The following is a 19,911-nucleotide window of genomic DNA, read 5'->3' as shown; positions in this document are numbered from 1 at the left end:
ACTTTTGTTAGAATTTTTAAATTTATTATTTTTTATGTCATCACACAATGTAAATAATCTTTGACAAAACCTTTACCAATGTAAACACAAAGCTTTTGCTATTTTTGCATATTAACTAAAAAAACGGCCGTTAAATTTAAATTATATAAAAATCAGCTGTTTTGTTGATTTCACCTTACTTAGGCATCCTGATTTAATTTATAGAACAGAGTTTAAATTTTTGGTATTGAAAATAGAACAAAATTTAAATAAATTAATATTTATACATTTTTATAGAACTCTGTGTGTCTGGTGAAAATTAAAAAGGCACCAATAAAACCTCAAAACTATGTACTAATACATTCTCACTACTTAGGTTTTTGACAACAGACTTAGGTTTTTTGCCTCTCAGTAACGCTTCTATGGATATATTATTCTATGTCTAGAAGGCTTGAAAAATATAATTTCAATTTCATTTACTATGTACATACATATGTATATTTTTTTGTTTTTGAAAAATGTTTGAAATTTCCTTGGAATTTTTTTTTATTTATTTTTATGATTTTCAGCTACAAAATGCGCAAATATGCGCGAAATTAATTAAATTTTTTTAAGGGCATGATATGGTTAATGTTTATGGATATTTTATTATGTTTAATGATATTTTTTAAGTTTCAGATATTGTTGATTCATCTTAAAATATTGGCCTATATATGGCTATTAAGCAAATAGTTTTAAATTAATTCATTAGATAATGCTATTTATTATAAAATATTATTAAATTTATGCAAAAAAAGCAAAAATTTCCATCATGAACAATTTTATAATATTTATGAACATGTTTTTATTCTGAATGAAAAAAGTTTGGGATCTGTGTACATTTTATAAAGTTCGTAAGCTGAGTCGTTATTCGTAGACTACCAGATCATTATTATATTATACCCTACACCACCATATGGGGAGCATATTATGCATTTGTGTTAATGACTATAACGCCTAAAAGTATTACTTTAAATGATGGCCGTTTAAAGTCGATGTTCTGAGTCGTTTAAATGATATCCGTCCGTCTGGCTGGTTGTCCATGTAAGCTTTGTGAGTACTTTTGAAGATATATCGACAAAATTTGATACATGCGTTTTGCTCAGTCCAAGAAGAAGTCGATCGCCATGAAATTAAGTGACATTTCATGGCGATCGCTCCCTATTTAGCCATATCTTATGCCAGCTAATTTTATTTCACTTTGACATGCATAAATATTTTACAAGTACGAGTATCAACATCGTTATAAAACTTAATTCAAATAAGTTTTATATGCACAGAAATCATGCTACTAAATATTTTTGTGATCGGTCCATTATTTTCTCATTTACTCGGTGTAGGATATTATATGGTTGGGCTTGGCCGACTATAATTTCTCATTGGTTTACAACTAAATATATATATTTTTTTTATTTAAAATTTTATCTTTGTATGTCTTTGGCATAAGAACCGGTATTTGTTTGGTATACACACATATAAATACCTACAATATACAATATACATTTATATACAAATATTTTCTAGTATAGTATGGTAGTGTGATACAAGAAATGGATTTTTTTTGTAAATATTTTTGTGTATATAACAATATTTGGTTTGTCGAAAGTGTTGGTTTCAAAACTATTTGACACCAAACAGTAACAAAGTTAAATGTGAAAAAATGAATAATAAAACACCAAATTTGGAATTATTCCAATATTTGTTGAAACTATGGAAAGACAACAACACATTTTTAAATTTTTAAGATTATTTCTCATGGTAAAAAATTGTACCTACAAATTCATTTAAAGCAAATATTTAGTAGAAAAATTCTTGAAGCAATTTAAGATCCAAAATCTCATCGATTTGTTTGACTTACATATTTTTACATTAAAGTATATACATATCTATGTATGTATGTATGTATGTATGTTACTATGTTCTATTTTTAAATTTTGTTGAAAATTTATGAGAAAAAAATAGAAATGCTTTTGTAACGAAAATTAATATAAATATTCTGTCGACATATTTCGTTTGTATGTATGTATGTTGTACTGTAACTAACTGAAATATCTCAAAGGACCAACCGCAACTCACATTTTAACACTTTAATAAAAAACTTGTCAGGGGGAAAATAGAAAAAAGCAACATCACGACTATAATTCACACACAAATTTAAAAATATTACAATTTCAACTTTTGACAATTTAAAATATTTTGTTGTTTATTTGGCTTTTGTTACTCGATCTCTCATGTTTCCCAACGAACTGTCAACAATTTAACTATGAAAGGGTTAAAAGTGGTAGAAACTAAAATAAGACCAAAAATAAAAAATAAAATCCAACAAACAAAAAGGAACAAAAAAATAATAAAAATGAGAATGCAGTGAATTTTACTTTATACGCAGTTAAAAAGTCATCAAAAATGCGGAAAATGGCTTTAAAGCGGTTCTTGATGTTGCTGTTGTTGTCGTAGTTGTTTGTTCTTGCTGGAAAGGTTTAGTCAAGTAGTTTTTGTGACTTGTAGTTGTTGTTATGTTTCAAGAGTTGCAACAGTATAAAGTGGCAAACGGAATGAATAAAAATAGCAGCAGTAGCAGCAGCAACAACAACAGCGACTATAAATAGAAACATCATAACAACATAATAACAGTAGCAGGAATATCAACACCGCCACTATGAAGCACTTCATGAAGAGTATTAAAAGTACTTTTCACAAAAAAAAAGGAAAAACTGAAATAGGCCCATTAAGCAAGTAACTGCTTAAGTTCCAGCCTTTTGAATTTTCGCTTTAGTATAGTAGAATGAATGTATGTAGTATACTCTAAACAAAATGTAATTCTATATGTTTGTTTATGAATATTATAGGTACAAAAAAAAAAACTCATACCAACATCGATATACATACATACATGCATATATAAACCCAGCAGTTTGAAAAGCGACAATTGGAATCCTTATACTAGCTATATTACTTCTTGTACAACTAACTAGCATTTGCACTACATTTAGCCAGAGCATATTCAGTAAAAAACAATAGTTCAAGTAAAATAGAATCCTGTAGAATATACATACATATCAAATTCTTAATAACAAATAGAGAGTAGTACGAACAAGAGCTCTGTGGCTTAGTGATTAGAGAGTGGCTATCGACCACCTGCAGTGACGTCCCCATGTTAAATTCACCAGTCAAGCACATTGCTGGTGGCTAACCAATTCGAAGTCGTGGACCTAGTTCAATGAACTGCAGGGTACAGAAATACATACCGATGCACAGGGACAGAGTGTGAGAAAAGAGCAACGTTTAACAAAACCCAGCCTTAAGCACACTTGACACATGTTTGCCTAGAAAGTGCTGAAAGAACAGCGTAAGATCTGAATATATGTATGTATTAATGTTTGTATAAGTTCAAAATACTATAAAAACTAAGATTTTAATAAAGGGGCTACACTAGGGGTAGAACATTTTACAATAGAAACAATAACTACAAATGATAGTTGCAGTTCGTAATACCATATTTCGGTAGTACTGGAATTTTCGAAATTCAATTATTTTTTACAAAATTTTAAATATCGAGTTGAACATTATGGAGGTATTTCATACATTTGTTCATATATATTATATTTTAGGCATAGCCACTTAATGATGAATAAAAAATATTATTTACAAATAATTTTATTATTATACGAGAAAGTAGATTCGTGATCGCAACCGAAATTTGTCTGCTATCGCATAATTTGATTGAGATAATTGAATATACGGTAAATACATTATTCGATTGATCCCTACAACCGTTTAAAAAATAATTCAGAGACAAATTGTAATATCCTTATTCTATAATCAAAGCAGTCGTTTTGTTAACGTTGATCACATAAATTATTTAATTTTTATATCTTCTTTATATATAAAATTCTTCTGTACGCGTGTTAGTAACTGAACTCCTCCTTAACGGTTGGGCCGATTTCGATGAAATTTGTTTTGTGTGTTTGAGTGGGTTCCTGGATGGTTTATATTCACAATTGACCTATATAGGCACAATGGGCATATCTGGAGTACTATTATAGCGGGAGTGTTCAAACTTTGTGTGAGCTATGGCAGAACAAAGTTTGCCAGGACAGCTGGTATTCTATATATATTTTGATTAAAATATAGCAATAGTTTTTGCACCAAATAAAAATAAAATTTTATTTTGTAGTTATTGATAAAACTTTCACTTAAGTAAAAGTGAAATCTTTTCGTCAAACTTATTTCTGTATATGTAGTGCCGATACACATTATGTATTTGTAAATACAATTTACTTGGTTAAATTATTAACCCCCATTAACACAAAGTCTGTTTATGCGTGCCCTGTAAATATTTGGTGCCAAAAAAGTTATACCTCTAGTGTACACCTGTGTGTTTGCGAACTAACAAACTTCCACATTCTATAGAGCTTTAAAAAGAATAGCAACCAAATAGGAAACGGCGAAAAAGCTAAAAATCATCACCAACATCATGCTCGTCATCATTTACATCACAACAATATGCAACAGTTACTAACAACAACTTCACAGTACAGAGTCATATTGTACTCATACATAGAATTATAAGTATTGTACTTTTCGGCACACTCACACACACACAAACATACATACATTCTATGTACTTATATTTACACTACTAAACATACATACATACGTATATATGTATGTACTAAGTATATTTATCATATCGATAGCCAATATTCAAAACACGCTAACTCAAATTTTGGTAAAAAACTGTTTTTGGTGCCAAATATCTCATATTCGATATAATTTTGAAATCATAAAATAAAATTATTATCATTTTACTATCGCAAAGTATAACTTTTTCGAGGAAAATATGTTCTTACTTTACCTTAATTACGTCTAACTTGTGAATGTTTTATTTATATGTTATCCATATGAAAGTAAATTTATTATTCAGTATGACTCAAGTTCATATTGTCTTTGCAGATATTTGTTTGAACAAAATGTACGAATTTGTATAAAACATTCGAAAACGTACAATATTAATGCCTTTGGTATACATATGTAATGATATTTAAAACATATTAAGGAACGTATATTGTTTAGTTGTAACATATTTTAAGTTGGCACCTTTTGAATATAGACTTTTGATATACAGCTTGAATATAGTCTTTATTTAGTCACCTTTTATACAAGTTGTTTCACTACCACTACCCACCGGTACTTCCATCACTTCATTTTTCTTCCTTTTTTATGTACATATTTCATATTTAAGAACATAAATGTTTATATAAATGCGTAAGTACCAGTATATGTGTGTATGTTGGTAGGTTGTCAGACTGTTTGACGTACAACTAGACTCAAGTTTCCTTTTTCCTATTTAAAACCTTCCTTTCCTGTTTCGTTTCGTACATATACATATTTATGTGGATATATGTACTGGGAGTATGTGTATTTATTTCCATACATCCATGACACCCTTCGAGGAGAGAAGGAAGCTAGAAATGAACACAACACAAAAAAAGCAATGATGTCGAAAAGATGCCTCGAAGTCCTCATTTAGGTACTTTTGTCGTTGGTTGCACTTCTAGTGCTAACAATTATGAGGCACTTTTTGCCATTGTTTGGTTGTTTCTTTAAAAACATTCTAGGTTTATGCGAAAAAATTAAATCTTTTAAAGATGCAAGTTTTATTGTTAAAATGTGACTGTTTCATAATGTGGTTCGGGAATTTCTGCGTTTTCTTCCGATAAAAAATCGATGTGGAATTTTCTGGGCAAAAAGAGAGAATTGATATATTGTTTTTGATTTTATTTATTGATAGTGAAACATACTAATACGAAAATATGCTTCAGTACCACTAATCTGGTGATTAAATTGAATGATAAATTGATATAAAAGGTCAATGTCGTGGCACAGGATGTGCTATTCCTAACTACACCCAAAGAAATTATATAGTTGTACATGTTTGCCATAACCATTTCAAAATGTTTACAAGTTCTTTAACATTATTATGATCACTGTAATTATTTATAAACAACATCAAAACATCAGTTCTATTCCAGAAAATTAAACACACCTGTCAATACTTAAAAACCGAACGATCATTTGTCGTAATTACAACATCCAAGATAAAAGATAACGGCGAAAGATAGATCACGAATAACTCTAAATACAATTTTCCAAAAATTAAATTACGTTTTTAATGTGCATTGTTAAAGAAACTGATGTGAATGAAATACAGAAAAAAACAAAAAAAATATTTGATGAATTTGATACACAATTTTCCAGTGGCTTTTATGAGGTGAATTGAATGAAACCCATCTCTTAAAAATATTGTAAATTAAATTATTTGTTGGGCTGTTTTATTTTATTTTATTTTTAAAATTTATATTGTTTCTTGGTTAAAGTGTATGACTTTTTGTTTTCTTAAGTAAATTAACCTCTAATTGGGTTATTCTACTTACTTGCTTATTTAGTTTCTGTTAAGTACGTTGAAAAGCGTTTTTTTGTTGTTAAAATTGTGAGAAATCCATTTAACCGCTTCCACAAACTCCATTAAGGTTTTCACTTTACTTTGGTTGATAGATATTCTGTGAGTGTGTATGTGTATGTGTGTTTGTTGTATTTTCTATTGAATAATAACATTGTCTTTATATTAAATTTTTTTCCTTAAAAGACAATAAAATCAACAACAACAACAACAACAGGAATAAGAACAGTTGAAATAAAGCATGAAACTGAAAATAAGTTTTTGTTGTTTTTGTTGTTGTTGTTGCCGTTTCAAAAGTCAGTCACACCACGGAATCATTTCTTCCATTATACCCACACAGAACATGAAGAAACCTTTTAAAATATTTTCCCTTCGTTATTGTTCTTTTACTTACATATTATTATACATATTTAGCGCGTGGTGGTGGCGGGTGAATCTGCGAATACGGGTGTTCCCTAGTAGTCACCGTCATAGTCATAGTGGTTGTACTACTGTGTGTCTGTCTGTGTGTTTGTGTGTATATATATATGAAAATTCAAAAAACGTTTTAACTTGAGTCAATATTTGCTTAATTTCATTTGCCATCAAATTCATTCAGTGCTGGCTCACTGCTGTTGCTGCCGCATTTCTCCTTGATGTGTATGAGAGAGTCTGTGTACTTTTCTTGTTCGCTTTCAACGTGGTTTATTTCATTTAGTGGCCTCTTCTCTTCCCCATTTGCTTCTGTTTCTGTTTTTAGTCTATTCTTTACTATTTGAATATATAATTTACTTTACTTTACCAATTTTCAATTGAACTTGTATGCTTTTGATTTTTTTCACTTTTTTTTTATTCACATTCGGTTGTTCGTATTTCATGAGGTTTCATGTTAAAACATGCTTCCTTGTGTCATAAGTGATTTGCCCTTTTATTTTAATGTTATTCTTGCCATTTTTTGTGTGTATTGTTTCAGTTTTTTTCATAGTGTATTTTTTAAATTTTTGTTTGACCTTTTTTCCATTGTTTTACCATGAACGTAGAGTGACTTCCTGACTGTAAGTGTGTATGTGTGTGTGTGTGTGTGTGTTTGTGTTAGTGTATGAGAGTGTAAGTGAGAGTATGATTGAAGTGGTTTGCTGGGGTCCAACAGTAACGTCCTTCATTTATTCACAGTGTAAATGTTTTACTTGAAGATTTATTGCTTGAACAAATATTTTGTAATGTGATACTTTACTTTTGTTGGCTTAATTTGCATTTGTAATAAGCCTGTGCTTTTGCTGCTGTTGTTGTTTTTATTTAAAATTTCAGCTCCATTTAAATTATTTAAAAGGTTTAGAAGTATTACTACCACTACCACTACCACTAGGTAAATATGCAAGTGAAATTCTCAATTGAATAATTTCGTATGCCATTGAATGTGAAATCAATATCGTTATATTCAATACACTCGAATCACTTGCATTTATTCCCGTTGTTTTAGCAATAAAATTCTAACATTAAATTCATTAACACACACTACAAGTGCATTAGAATATTCAAATGAGTAGCATGAATAGATTTTGTAACATTTTACTTAAAAAATAACCAAATAGATTTATCAACCAACCAATGTTAGTGTGTGTATACACTAAATGTTAATGGAATTTTGTTTAAAATATCCACTAAACAAGCTATAAGGTACATAACAGCATTTATTGTCATTCTAGCAATAATGAACGGGCAATTTAAAATATGCAATATCGTACAGACATAAAAAACTATTAATTTATACGTTTCTTTATAATATTTGAACTATTTTGGTAAATTTTTCATAATTCACATGCTCTTAAGAGTGAATTATGCAAAATTTTAGAATTTTTATTATATCGCAATCGATATATCGAAGCTCCCAAATAAATTACAAACATGATTGAGGTATGAATACTTATATCAGGTATAGTTAGTCCTGGTTCAGCGATTTTTAATTTTTATATTAGAGTATACTTTTGTGAAAGGTATATAAGATTCAGCAAAGTCGAATGTGGCACTCTTAGGGCATGGCTCACTAAATGCGAACGAACATTTTCTTTCATATTTTATATTGAAAACAACAAATAAATTTGAATTTTTTTATTGTTTTCCATATAAAATAAGAAAGAAAATGTTCGTTCGCATTTAGTGAGCCAGGCCCTTAATTGTTCTTTTTTTAATTTAAGTGTTCGGTTAAAATTGTATAAAAGTAAATCAAATTAACCAAAAGAAGATAAATAATTTAATCCTAAAATGTTCTTTGCTACGGAAAAAAATTAAAAATGATTTAGTTATCACATCAACATTTCATTAGTTTAAAGTCTCCAAAATTAAGAAATTAAGAGCAATAGATAATATATAAAAATGTCACTTAAATTGTATTTTTTTAGAATATATAAATTGCATATGATTCATAAATTACATACATATAATTTCTTAAGGTATTTATAGACGGCAATACTGAGTATTAATATTTGTCAAAAACTCAAGTATCATAATACAATTTCATCGTCTAAATAAAATTTGTATTAGATTTTCAAAAAATACAAATGATTTTTTTGATTTACTGTCGGTATTGAAAATTTGTTTAAAACAATTCAAAAACTTTTTATTTTTATATGTATCGGGTATGTATTTATAAAAACAAATAAGGCAAACAAAAATGTCAAATATCAATCAACAAATATCAATCAACAAAGAAATAAAATATTTGTAATACTATCGTTTAAACAATAAATGTTTTTTCGAAACGATTTTTTGAAATACCGAATGATTTCAATAATATTTTAAATTTGAAAAGTGTTAATACTCAGTATTGCCGTCTATAAATACCTTTAGCAATATAAATTAAAATAAGTACAAATCAAAATTGTGGTGATTTTTTTAAGAATAATGTCAGATATGTATGATATTCTTATTTTTGATCGTTACAATTTGGATAGGATTTTTGATATGTTGTCAACAACATTTCATTTAATTTCGTTTGATTTAATTTATTTAAATTTCTCAATGAAATGTTTAAATATGTATATGAATAATTTTGTTCAGGAATTTCCCTAATATTTGCTCATTTTCAATAGAAGCACCCTTAGTATTGCAATAATATTTCAATGCAAATGTCTGGCAACAATTTAGATATTTTCTTTAATCATAGACAATCATTGACACATTTTGTATTTAATTTGTAATCAACTTGTCTTGACCATAATTGCTACAATATGACACTTTAATACACAGACAAGCATGCACTCAACACCAACAAGTATGTGTGAATGTTTGTATGAATGTAGTATGTAAGTATGTATGCATTTACCTATACACATTCTACATATTAGTAAATTTACATGTAAACGTCCATACATCCATCCATCCATACATACGAACATGTAGCACAATGTCTGTCGGTTGTTTTTAAAGAAAACTTTAAATAACAAAACCAAACTAAAAAACTAAATTTAAAAGAAAAACACTTTGACATTTAGTATCTCTACCTACGAGTTCTTCTTTGTACTTCCTTTTTGTTGTAAATATAGCTAAGCATACATAGTATATGTAGTAGTACTCTACTTTTCTCTACATCGATACCCTGTTGGAAAAATCGTCGTAGACGACATTACTACAACTAAACTAACATTGTCATCAAATTGATGAGAAGATGAGCGTTAATGTCATGAATGTGGACGAAAAGTTGAGCGACATTGGCTTGAATGTGGTCTTCTGTAAACTTATAGCCGATCTCTTCATTGTCTGTCATTTAGTCGTCCATAATTTTCACGATATTTGTTCGAAAAGTCGTTGATGATTTGTCCTGTCCTAATTTGTCATCGACAAATATAGATACATTGTTGTGCACATATATCATTCAGGATGTCTTGAAGACGTTGCCAACTGGGTATATATTTTTGAATGTACCTATGTGAGTGTGTGCTGTTGAAGGTTGAAATTCTACTACCATTCATTTCTTATACATATGCACATGGGAAACGACTGCATGTGAAAGTAACCGACTTAAGTAACACATGCACTTACATATAGACATGTCATTTATTACAACAAAAAAAAAACAAACAAACAAAAAAAATGTGTAGACTAAATTAAACTTAGAAACACACTCTTATATGCATAGTTATGTATGCATGTATGTACACACAAATTCATACAGATATGCATACATACATACATATCTATAGGATGTTGTTTAAATTTAAAACTCAATTGGTACAAAATCATTCAAAGATTTCTGTCAGTGAATTGTGTTTAATTTTCTGATTTTGCAAAATGTATTATTTGAGTATTATTTTGACAAAATGGAAATATAAGCCAAAAATAACTTTCGGAGAAACTTAGGGTCAAGTCCAAAACTACACTTTCAAAGTTTCTCTCAGAAATTAACAGATTTTCTAGTTAAAGTGTTATTTCCTTCAAACATATATTGTCACTGCAGACCACTAAAAGTACCTTATTTGTGATGTACAGTTTTTTTTCTTTTTTTTTTTCTAAAGTGCATTCGTATTCTGTGTATAGGTAGGTGCATGTATGTGTGTGTGAATGTGAATGTGTATGCATGTGTATGTGTTTGTGGCTTGGTTTTGTTTAGGTGTATAAATGTGTATGTGTGTGTGTGTCCATGCATGTATTGTGTTTTGTGTGATTTCAAAGTTTACACAACTTTAATTAAGTTACCTTTGGCAAATTTTATAGCAAATGCAACATCAATTATAAGTCTGGTTCAATTTGGGTGTACATGTGGGTATGGTTACTTTTATTTCGTTCTTCTCTTCTACTCCTAAATGCATGTTTCTGTCACATTAGGGATACAACTTATTTACAAATGTTTAGTGTCGAAAGGTTTCCACTTAAATAGCGTTCAAGTTCTGTGCATTTAAATCTTATGAAAATAAGTTAATAAATATAAAAACTAATATGAATTTACTAAATATATCTTAAGTGATTTTTTTACTACAACAAATGCCACAATCCGGTCATATTCACTTTTTGATTTCCCAAACAAACAAAAAATTTTGGATAGTTTCACTAAACTACATTTTATGGAGATCTCTATCTGAATAAGCGGTTTTTTATTCGATTGCTAATTTAGGCGATTACCACATATCTATCTACTATATTAGGTATAAATTTGTCATACCCCTAATGTACATAGGATGTAAACGGCAAACGACAAACTCCAAACGCTTTTGTTGTATATTCACGCGCACATCTGGTCAACTGGTTTGGTCAACGTTTTAGGAAACATTAAAATTTTACAGTTCCGCAAGGCTGAATATAAATACATTTGGCATCATGGTTAGAAATAGGATTTTTTACATTTCTCATTCCATTTCAGTTTAAAATTGGACCAGCCACTTAGTGTTGTTTATATATTAAAAAAGACATATGTATCTATGTAATTACATAAATAAGTATACAAATTAAAAATACATCAAACAAAAGCATTAAACAAACAGCGATTTTAGAGGGGACCCAGTAACAAACTAACCAGTTCAACAATTTTCCTAGTTGACAATGATTCATGAGCTAATAGCGAATATCCTCTTCAGGGTAAAGTGTAATCAAGTAGAATGGCCATATTCAGAACCGTCTGTCTTAGAAAACACAAGTTTTAAGGAGAGCAATACACTGGCTATTTCGCTTATTCTTAAGGAATATTAAATTCTTTCTTCTACAATATAAGAAAAAATATAGTTGTCCATGTTTACCATAACCATTTAAAATTGTTTTAACAATATTATGGTCACTGTAATTATTTATACGATTCTGCAACCATAATATATGTAAATTATCATTCATAATATTGTAGCAATCATACATATCAAATAGATATATGTTTATGACAATCATGTTCATGATGAATCATTATATCACAATATGTTGTTCACAGTTACATCATCAAAATGGTTGCCACAAACCTATACTAAATTACTACAACCATATGTATGATTTCTACATTGACGTGAATGGTAACTGTTTAAGCGTAAATCTACATAGTGCTTTGAAATAAAAATACTGTAGTATAAACCATGAAATATGAAAAACAATGGAGAGAGCTATAGGTAATTAGTTACAAGTAACTTAACGAATAGCCACTCTCTCCATTGTAAATATTGTAACTCTCATGAAATTAGGCAGTTGCAATCGAGACTGAATTCAGAAAGGTTGGTATATTACCAAACTCAATAAACTTAAAATTATCCCCCGAAATCTAACCCCCGTTTTCTTTTTTTATTATTTGCATAAACAACAAATATTTGCGATTCGACACAAACATTTTTTGGTCCATTCGAGCCGAATTGGAATATCGAACAATTTTTATGCAAATATTTTAATTTCAGATCGCATTTCATAAAATTAATCCCCGTGGAATTATTCACAAAAACCCCCGCATAATAAATAATTACCATCGTTGGAACATTAAATAACAACAATCATCAACAAATATCAAAAATTTGGAGAATATAAATATCGAAGTAAGTTCAAAATTAAAACAATTCTAATATTAATATTGTCGATTTTTTTACAAAAAAAGTGCACAAAACATACAGCGAAAAGTACAAAAACAATTGGTTTACAGTTACATATGTATATACATTTTGTGTTACTTGATCAAAGTTCTTATATACTTCACTTAATTAAAACGTGTTCCACAAATAAATTAACAGCGTATTATTTATCTTCATAAATGTTAATTACATCGTGTTGAAGTAAATATTCTTCATCTCTCGATCACAAGAGTTAATAACTGGTATAAACATTTTAAGAGAACTTATATGAAGTTAAAAGTGTGTTTCTCTTTTTATCTTCGCTCGTTAATATTTAAAAACCAATACTCTCGACAAAAGAACAAACAAGAAGTTGGATGAATGTATAACAGTTTAATAGAAATATCTTATGTTCGAACTCAATCAATATCATTAAAAAGACTTACAAGTACGTTCATACATATATGCGAACATATTATTATTTCACACATTTACAGTGGAGGACAATTGTTTCTGAAATTTATTTTCTTGTTGAAATATTACATATTGTATCTTTTTTGCACACACACCCACACATACTGTAATTAGGCCATATTACATATTAATGGTAGCCTAACAATATATTGGATATTTTCTTATATTTTTTAAATATTCGATTAAACCGTTGATTAACTGTATATATAATTGTTATTATTTTATATAGTGGGTAAATACATTAAAATTTCTATTACGGTCTCCTAGTTTTATACTCGTAATCCACCTATCGCTGTAATATCCAATCGTATTTGATTGTGAATTATAAAAAAAAAAATATTTATTCAAGTGTTTCTTAAAGAGCTTACTAAATATTTTGTGTAGAAGTTATTTTTCCGATTCTGTAAGTAGCTTCGAATTCTGAAAATGTCGGTTCTAGATGATTTTATTAGAGCTTCAGATAGAGTAGTCGAGTTCCAGGCGTATTTTGAAACCTTACCTGCTGAAGGCCATTCGGTTCATTCATTAGAAGTCCATAAGGATGAGATTATTCGGATATGGAGTGAGTTCAGATCATCTTATGATACGATACTGAATAAGTTCACTGAATTAGAATCAGTTAATATTGAATCTTTAAAATCACGGTTTTTTTCGACGTTTGAAGCACATGTTAAAGTTCTTTCACGTTCCAATCAACTTCTGGACAACCTTTGCCAAAAAACCGCCCCAAATAACGCATCTGAGTCAGTCACAAACACTCTACCGGATTCTACACATCATATTACTTTACCACCATGTGATACCGAAATCTTTCATGGAGACTATCAGTCTTGGCCAACTTTCCGTGACATGTTCACAGCTTTATATCGAAATAGTAAACGTTTATCACCCGTAGAAAAGATGTGCCATTTGTTAAAGAAAACGCAGGGAGAAGCTCGCGAACTATTGAAAACATGTCCTATAACCAATGACGGTTTCGAGATGGCTTGGCAAAACCTTGTCAATCGTTATGAGAACAAGAGAATACTTATAAACGCTCAACTCAAATCTCTTTTCAATATCTCTCCTATTTCAAAAGAAACTGGTACTAACATTAGGCATATTCAAAGAACTATAAATGATTGTGTTACCAATCTTAGACTTCTTCAGATCGATACAGGGAATTGGGACATAATATTTGTTTATATTTGCTCTACGTGCTTACCCGAAGTTACTCTAAGTTTATGGGAACAATCGTTACCTGACCGTAGAGAGCTGCCAACCTGGAATCAAATGGACTCTTTTTTGACAGCCAGATTTCAAACCTTGGAATCTGTAGCGGATATTCGTACCACGTTTGCCACTACCAATTCATTTAATCCTGTTAAATCCCAAAATCATAGAAAATCAAATTCTTCAGACCAAAAGAAATTGAATAGTTATAGTACAAGCGTTAATAACGATCAATCCCTAAAGTGTTCTCTCTGTCCTGACTCGCACCCTTTAAGACTCTGTCCCTCTTTCCTCAAAATGTCAGTAGAGGACCGTTTTGCCACTGTTAAAAAACAAAAACGATGTACCAATTGTCTTGGTACATCACATGAATTCAAAAAGTGTAAGAGCCAATATGTTTGTCATATGTGCCGCCAAAAACATCACTCTTTGCTCCATCGTATGGACGTTACGCATAGTAATGATCAACAGAAAACAGTACCGCCCCCCGTACAAGATCCTACCTCTATCCCGAATGTAAACTCGAACAATGTTCGTGGTAATGATACATCTCAAATATTTAATTTGGATACAACCCCCTCCACTTCTACTCAAGCTGCAGAACGGATTCGGCAGTCTTATGCAACGAAGATACAGTCCACACCTCACTCTACAGTTATACTAGGTACTGCCCTCGTTGATGTTTATACCGACGATTTGAAATGTACTGTTCGTGCATTAATAGATTCGGCTTCTGAAGCCACTTTCGTTTCTAAGAAACTTCAAAAAAAACTTTTCCTTAAGACTCGATCTATTCAAACCGATGTCCATGGTTTGAATGATGCTTTGACGGCCACTTCTACCCATTTATGTCATATTCGAATCGGTTCTCCTATTGATAAATCATTCAAAACATATGCCGATGCATTTGTGGTGAAGAAACTTACTGGACAACTTCCGTACCATTCGTTATCAACCCTTAAAAATAGCACTTTTAATGACTTACAAATGGCAGACACTCATCTCAGCAAGTGTTCTGAAATAGACTTACTGCTCGGTGGAGATATCTATCCTAAAATTATTCAAAACGGGTTACGATGGGATCATAATCAGTCTTTAGTAGCGCAGAAAACAGTCTTTGGCTGGATCGTTACTGGCAAAATTGAGACCTCTACTCGTCTGCATTCAATCTCTTCTTTTTATAATGAACTTTGCCTGAATAATCAACTTCAACGTTTCTGGGAGCTTGAAGAAGTTTCCCACAAACATCGACTGTCCGACGAAGATTTGCATTGTGAAAATATCTACCAATCTACTACATATAGAAACGAGAAAGGTCGATTTGTTGTTTCACTTCCATTTAAACGGGAATATCCCGAAACCCTTAACATTGGTCCATCCCGCGATATTGCTCTGTCCCAATTTCTAAGGAATGAAGTTAGACTGGCTAAAGACCCTCAATTAAAATTAGAATACGACCGCGTTATAACGGAATACTCCACCTTGAAACAGATGACTAACGTTTCACCATCTGTCTCGAATAGCATGTACTATTTACCCCATCATGCGGTTTTTAAGCCAGACAGCACTACTACGAAACTGCGTGTCGTTTTTAATGCTTCCAGTCCTTCAAAAAATGGAATAAGTCTAAATGATCTTCTTCATCCAGGGCCAATTTTGCAAGCAGATTTAACTATCCTTATCTTGAGATGGAGACTTTTTAGATATGTATTCAACGCGGATATCGAGAAGATGTACCGTCAAATTTTGGTCAATCCCTCACATACCCCATTTCAGAGAATAATTCACCGTAGCTCACCTCAAGAAGAACCAATGGATTTTGAATTAAACACAGTCACTTTTGGAGTAAACTGTGCCCCATACTTGGCAATACGCACTTTGCTCGAATTGGCTAAAGAATGTGAAACAACAAGTCCCACAGTTTCTGACATTCTTAGAAATTGCATGTATGTTGATGACGTGTTAGCAGGAGCTCATACTCTGTCATTAGCCTTGAAATATCGTGATGAATTAATAGCTGTCTTAGAATCTGCTGGATTCTCTCTGCGTAAGTGGACAGCGAATAATGACCACTTATTAAAAGGAATTTCTTCAGATCACTTGCTAGATGGTGAGTTTTTGAAACTTTCAGACTCCAGCACTACCAAGACCTTGGGACTAAGATGGAATGCTGGTAGTGATTATTTCTATTTCAGACTCAAGAATCATCCCGATAATTTCGGGATGATTTTGTTGATTTCGATCCTTCATTCTCTATTGAATTACACGGCTTTTGTGATGCCTCAGAGAAGGCTTATGCTGCAACATTATATTTGCATTCGGAGAATTTAGGGTTCGTATCTACACATTTACTGATCTCCAAAACAAAGGTGGCCCCCGTAAAATTTGTCACGTTACCCAGAAAAGAATTGTGTGGGGCAGAACTTTTGGCAAAAATGATTAAATCTGTTCAGTCCCAGTTGAGCCTTAGTAATTATAAACTATATTTGTGGACAGACTCGACGATAGTATTGGCATGGTTACAAAAACCTCCTAATAAGTGGAAGACCTTCGTCGAGAACCGAGTTTCTTCAATAATTGAAAAAGTCGGAAGAGAATCATGGTATCATGTTGACTCCAAAAGCAACCCCGCTGACTTGGCATCCCGTGGTATCACGTTATCACAACTCATAAACAATGATCTATGGTGGCAAGGACCATCATGGCTTAGTCGCCCACACGCCGATTGGCCAGCACAATCGTTCAACTTTGTGACAGAAGAAGAAACTAAACCCATTCATGTTCACGTATCCCAGCTCAAAAACGACGATATTCTTCGAAACTTTTCTGACTTTCCTAGAGCAATGCGTATCATATGTCACGTGTTTCGGTTTTATCACCGTATTAACATTAGATTAAGACACAGACTTATAACGACCGAAGATTTGAAACGCGAGGAACTTAATTTCGTTAGAACACGAATGATAATTTCATGCCAAAAGTTGTATTATGATGAGGAATATAAACTTTTAACTCAAGGTCTACAATTACCCCGGAAAAGCCACATTTTAACTCTAAACCCTTTTCTTGATTCCAACGGTATAATGAGAATCAACGGACGATTATCTAAATCTCCCGTACTAAGTTATGATGACAAATTTCCTATTATATTACCTTATCACAGTTGTTACTCTAAATTATTTCTAACGTACCTTCATAAATACTCAATTCACGGCCAAAATGCGCTTTTGTATAGATTAATGAGAATCCATTACTATATTCCTAAATTGAAAACTTTGATCAAATCCATTCTCTCTAATTGCCGGGTATGTGTAATAAGAAAACGGCAGAAAAGCCAACAAATAATGGCGGCGTTACCACCTGAACGAACAACTCTTTCACGACCTTTTACTAATACAGGAGTAGATTTTGCCGGCCCTTTCGACGTTAAGTCATATGCAGGCCGTGGTTGCAGGATGTCAAAGGGCTACGTACTTGTATTTGTATGTTTCGCAACAAAGGCTATACATCTTGAAGCAACTAGTGATATATCCACCCAAGCCTTTTTAGCAGCATTTGCTAGATTTTTTTCTCGTCGCGGATGCCCTAGTTCCATATATTCAGATAATGGTACAGCCTTTGTTGGTGCTGCCAATATATTGAACGATGACAAGGCTCATTTTATGTCTCTTCTTAGACGGAAACTTATTGAGCAATACAGTTTTGGTACACTAGAATGGCATTTTATACCGCCAGGGGCTCCACATATGGGAGGACTCTGGGAGGCGGGAGTTAAAAGCTTTAAATCGCACTTTAAGAAAATTTCTCAATGTCAGAGTTTCACTTTTGAAGAATTCAGCACTATGTTGGCTAGAATCGAAGCCTGTCTGAACTCAAGACCTCTCAGTCCAATGAGCGATAGCCCAACAGATCTTTGTGCGTTAACCCCGGGTCATTTTCTCATTGGAGATCCCCTATTATCGCCACCTGAGCCAGATCTAACGAACCAGTCTTTAAGCTATATCAATCGCTGGCAAAAATTGAAGGTGCTACACCAACACTTTGCACGAAGATGGAAAGACGAGTATCTTAAGGAACTCCATAAACGCTTTAAATGGAAATATCCCCAGCGTGACTATGCTATTGGAGATCTCGTCGTAATAAAACGAGATAATTTACCCCCCAATCAATGGCGGCTAGGCCGCAGCGAAAAAGTTATAGTTGGTACCGATAATAGGGTTAGAGTCGCCGATATACGAACCGCCAATGGCATCGTAACAAGGCCGATTGTTAAATTAGTATTACTACCCAACCCTGAACAAAACTAATATATAATTTTATCTCATTTTTACAGCACACCACTAATGCCACGCCAAAGTCGAAGAAGTTCTTCGCCACTAGAAGAAAAGGGATCCACATATAAAAAACATACTACTCGACGAAATTATACTTCATATGACTGTCGTTTATGTCGGAGAGACCATCCTTTACGAAAGTGTCTGAAATTCAAAAGAATGAATGTATCGGAGAAAATTAAGACTGTGAAGCGCTTTCATTATTGTGAGAACTGCCTAGCACATTCACATTCAGTTCGACGGTGTCGAAATAGTGATCGCTGTCGTCAATGTGGAGGCAGACACCACACGTTGCTCCACCGTCACAAACGTCTGCAAGAAACACGAAGCGCACACAACTCATCCGATAACACACCCTCTTCTGGTTTGAGTATTGTTACCCTACTTCCAACAATCATAATCAAAATTGAACTTGGTGACGAATGGCTTAATGTGCGAGGTATGCTGAACCCATGTGCAGAAGTTAGCTGCATTGCGGAGTTTTTAGTTAAAAGATACAAATTAGCTGTGGAAGAAAAGGGCACAAATCGATGGTGCCAGATACGCATTCGTCCTCGATTCGACGAAACTCCAATATTTTGTCTAAATGTCAAAATTAACACTGAATTACCTCGCAAACAACCCACTGAAAAAATTGATGAGAGAGTAGCAAGCCTTTACACCAATTTACGCCTTGCTGATCCAACCTTCTATCGACATTCCGACATTAATGTTATCCTTGGAGCGGATATTTATCCACGTCTCATTAAGCCGAGTCTTCAGCCTGAAACAGTTGGTACACCCATGGCACAAGACACTGTGTTCGGTTGGACAATTATTGGAAAATTTGGCGTTCAAATTGTCATCTTTTTGCTGTATATTTTAATATAACGTAGATATATCGTTATTTTTTTTTTATAATTTTTATTGTTATTTCTATTATCCTTGA

The 19,911-nt window shown here is 32.0% G+C and overlaps 1 protein-coding gene across 1 annotated transcript; it reads left to right on the top strand.

Annotated features, from left to right (window-relative positions):
* The first annotated feature begins 13,863 nt into the window (after positions 1-13,863).
* LOC135959782 (uncharacterized) lies at positions 13,864-17,536 on the top strand. Its single transcript, XM_065510851.1, has 3 exons — positions 13,864-16,759; positions 17,146-17,435; positions 17,489-17,536. Exons 1-3 carry the CDS (start codon positions 13,864-13,866, stop codon positions 17,534-17,536), a joined length of 3,234 nt encoding a protein of 1,077 aa, XP_065366923.1.
* The last annotated feature ends 2,375 nt before the right edge of the window (positions 17,537-19,911 follow it).

Source organism: Calliphora vicina, chromosome 5 (genome assembly GCF_958450345.1).
Source record: "Calliphora vicina chromosome 5, idCalVici1.1, whole genome shotgun sequence".
NCBI classification, from domain to species: domain Eukaryota; kingdom Metazoa; phylum Arthropoda; class Insecta; order Diptera; family Calliphoridae; genus Calliphora; species Calliphora vicina.
The sequence above is the reverse complement of the archived record's forward strand: the minus strand, read 5'-3'. Positions and strand labels throughout refer to the sequence as shown.

Excerpts from the sequence above, each read along its gene's own strand:
- LOC135959782 (XM_065510851.1), top strand. The coding sequence starts at position 13,864 with ATGTCGGTTCTAGATGATTTTATTAGAGCTTCAGATAGAGTAGTCGAG. Across the intron at positions 16,760-17,145 it reads TTCAGATCACTTGCTAGATG|ACTCGACGATAGTATTGGCA; the intron begins GTGAGTTTTTGA and ends ATTTGTGGACAG. Across the intron at positions 17,436-17,488 it reads CTAAACCCATTCATGTTCAC|AGCAATGCGTATCATATGTC; the intron begins GTATCCCAGCTC and ends TGACTTTCCTAG.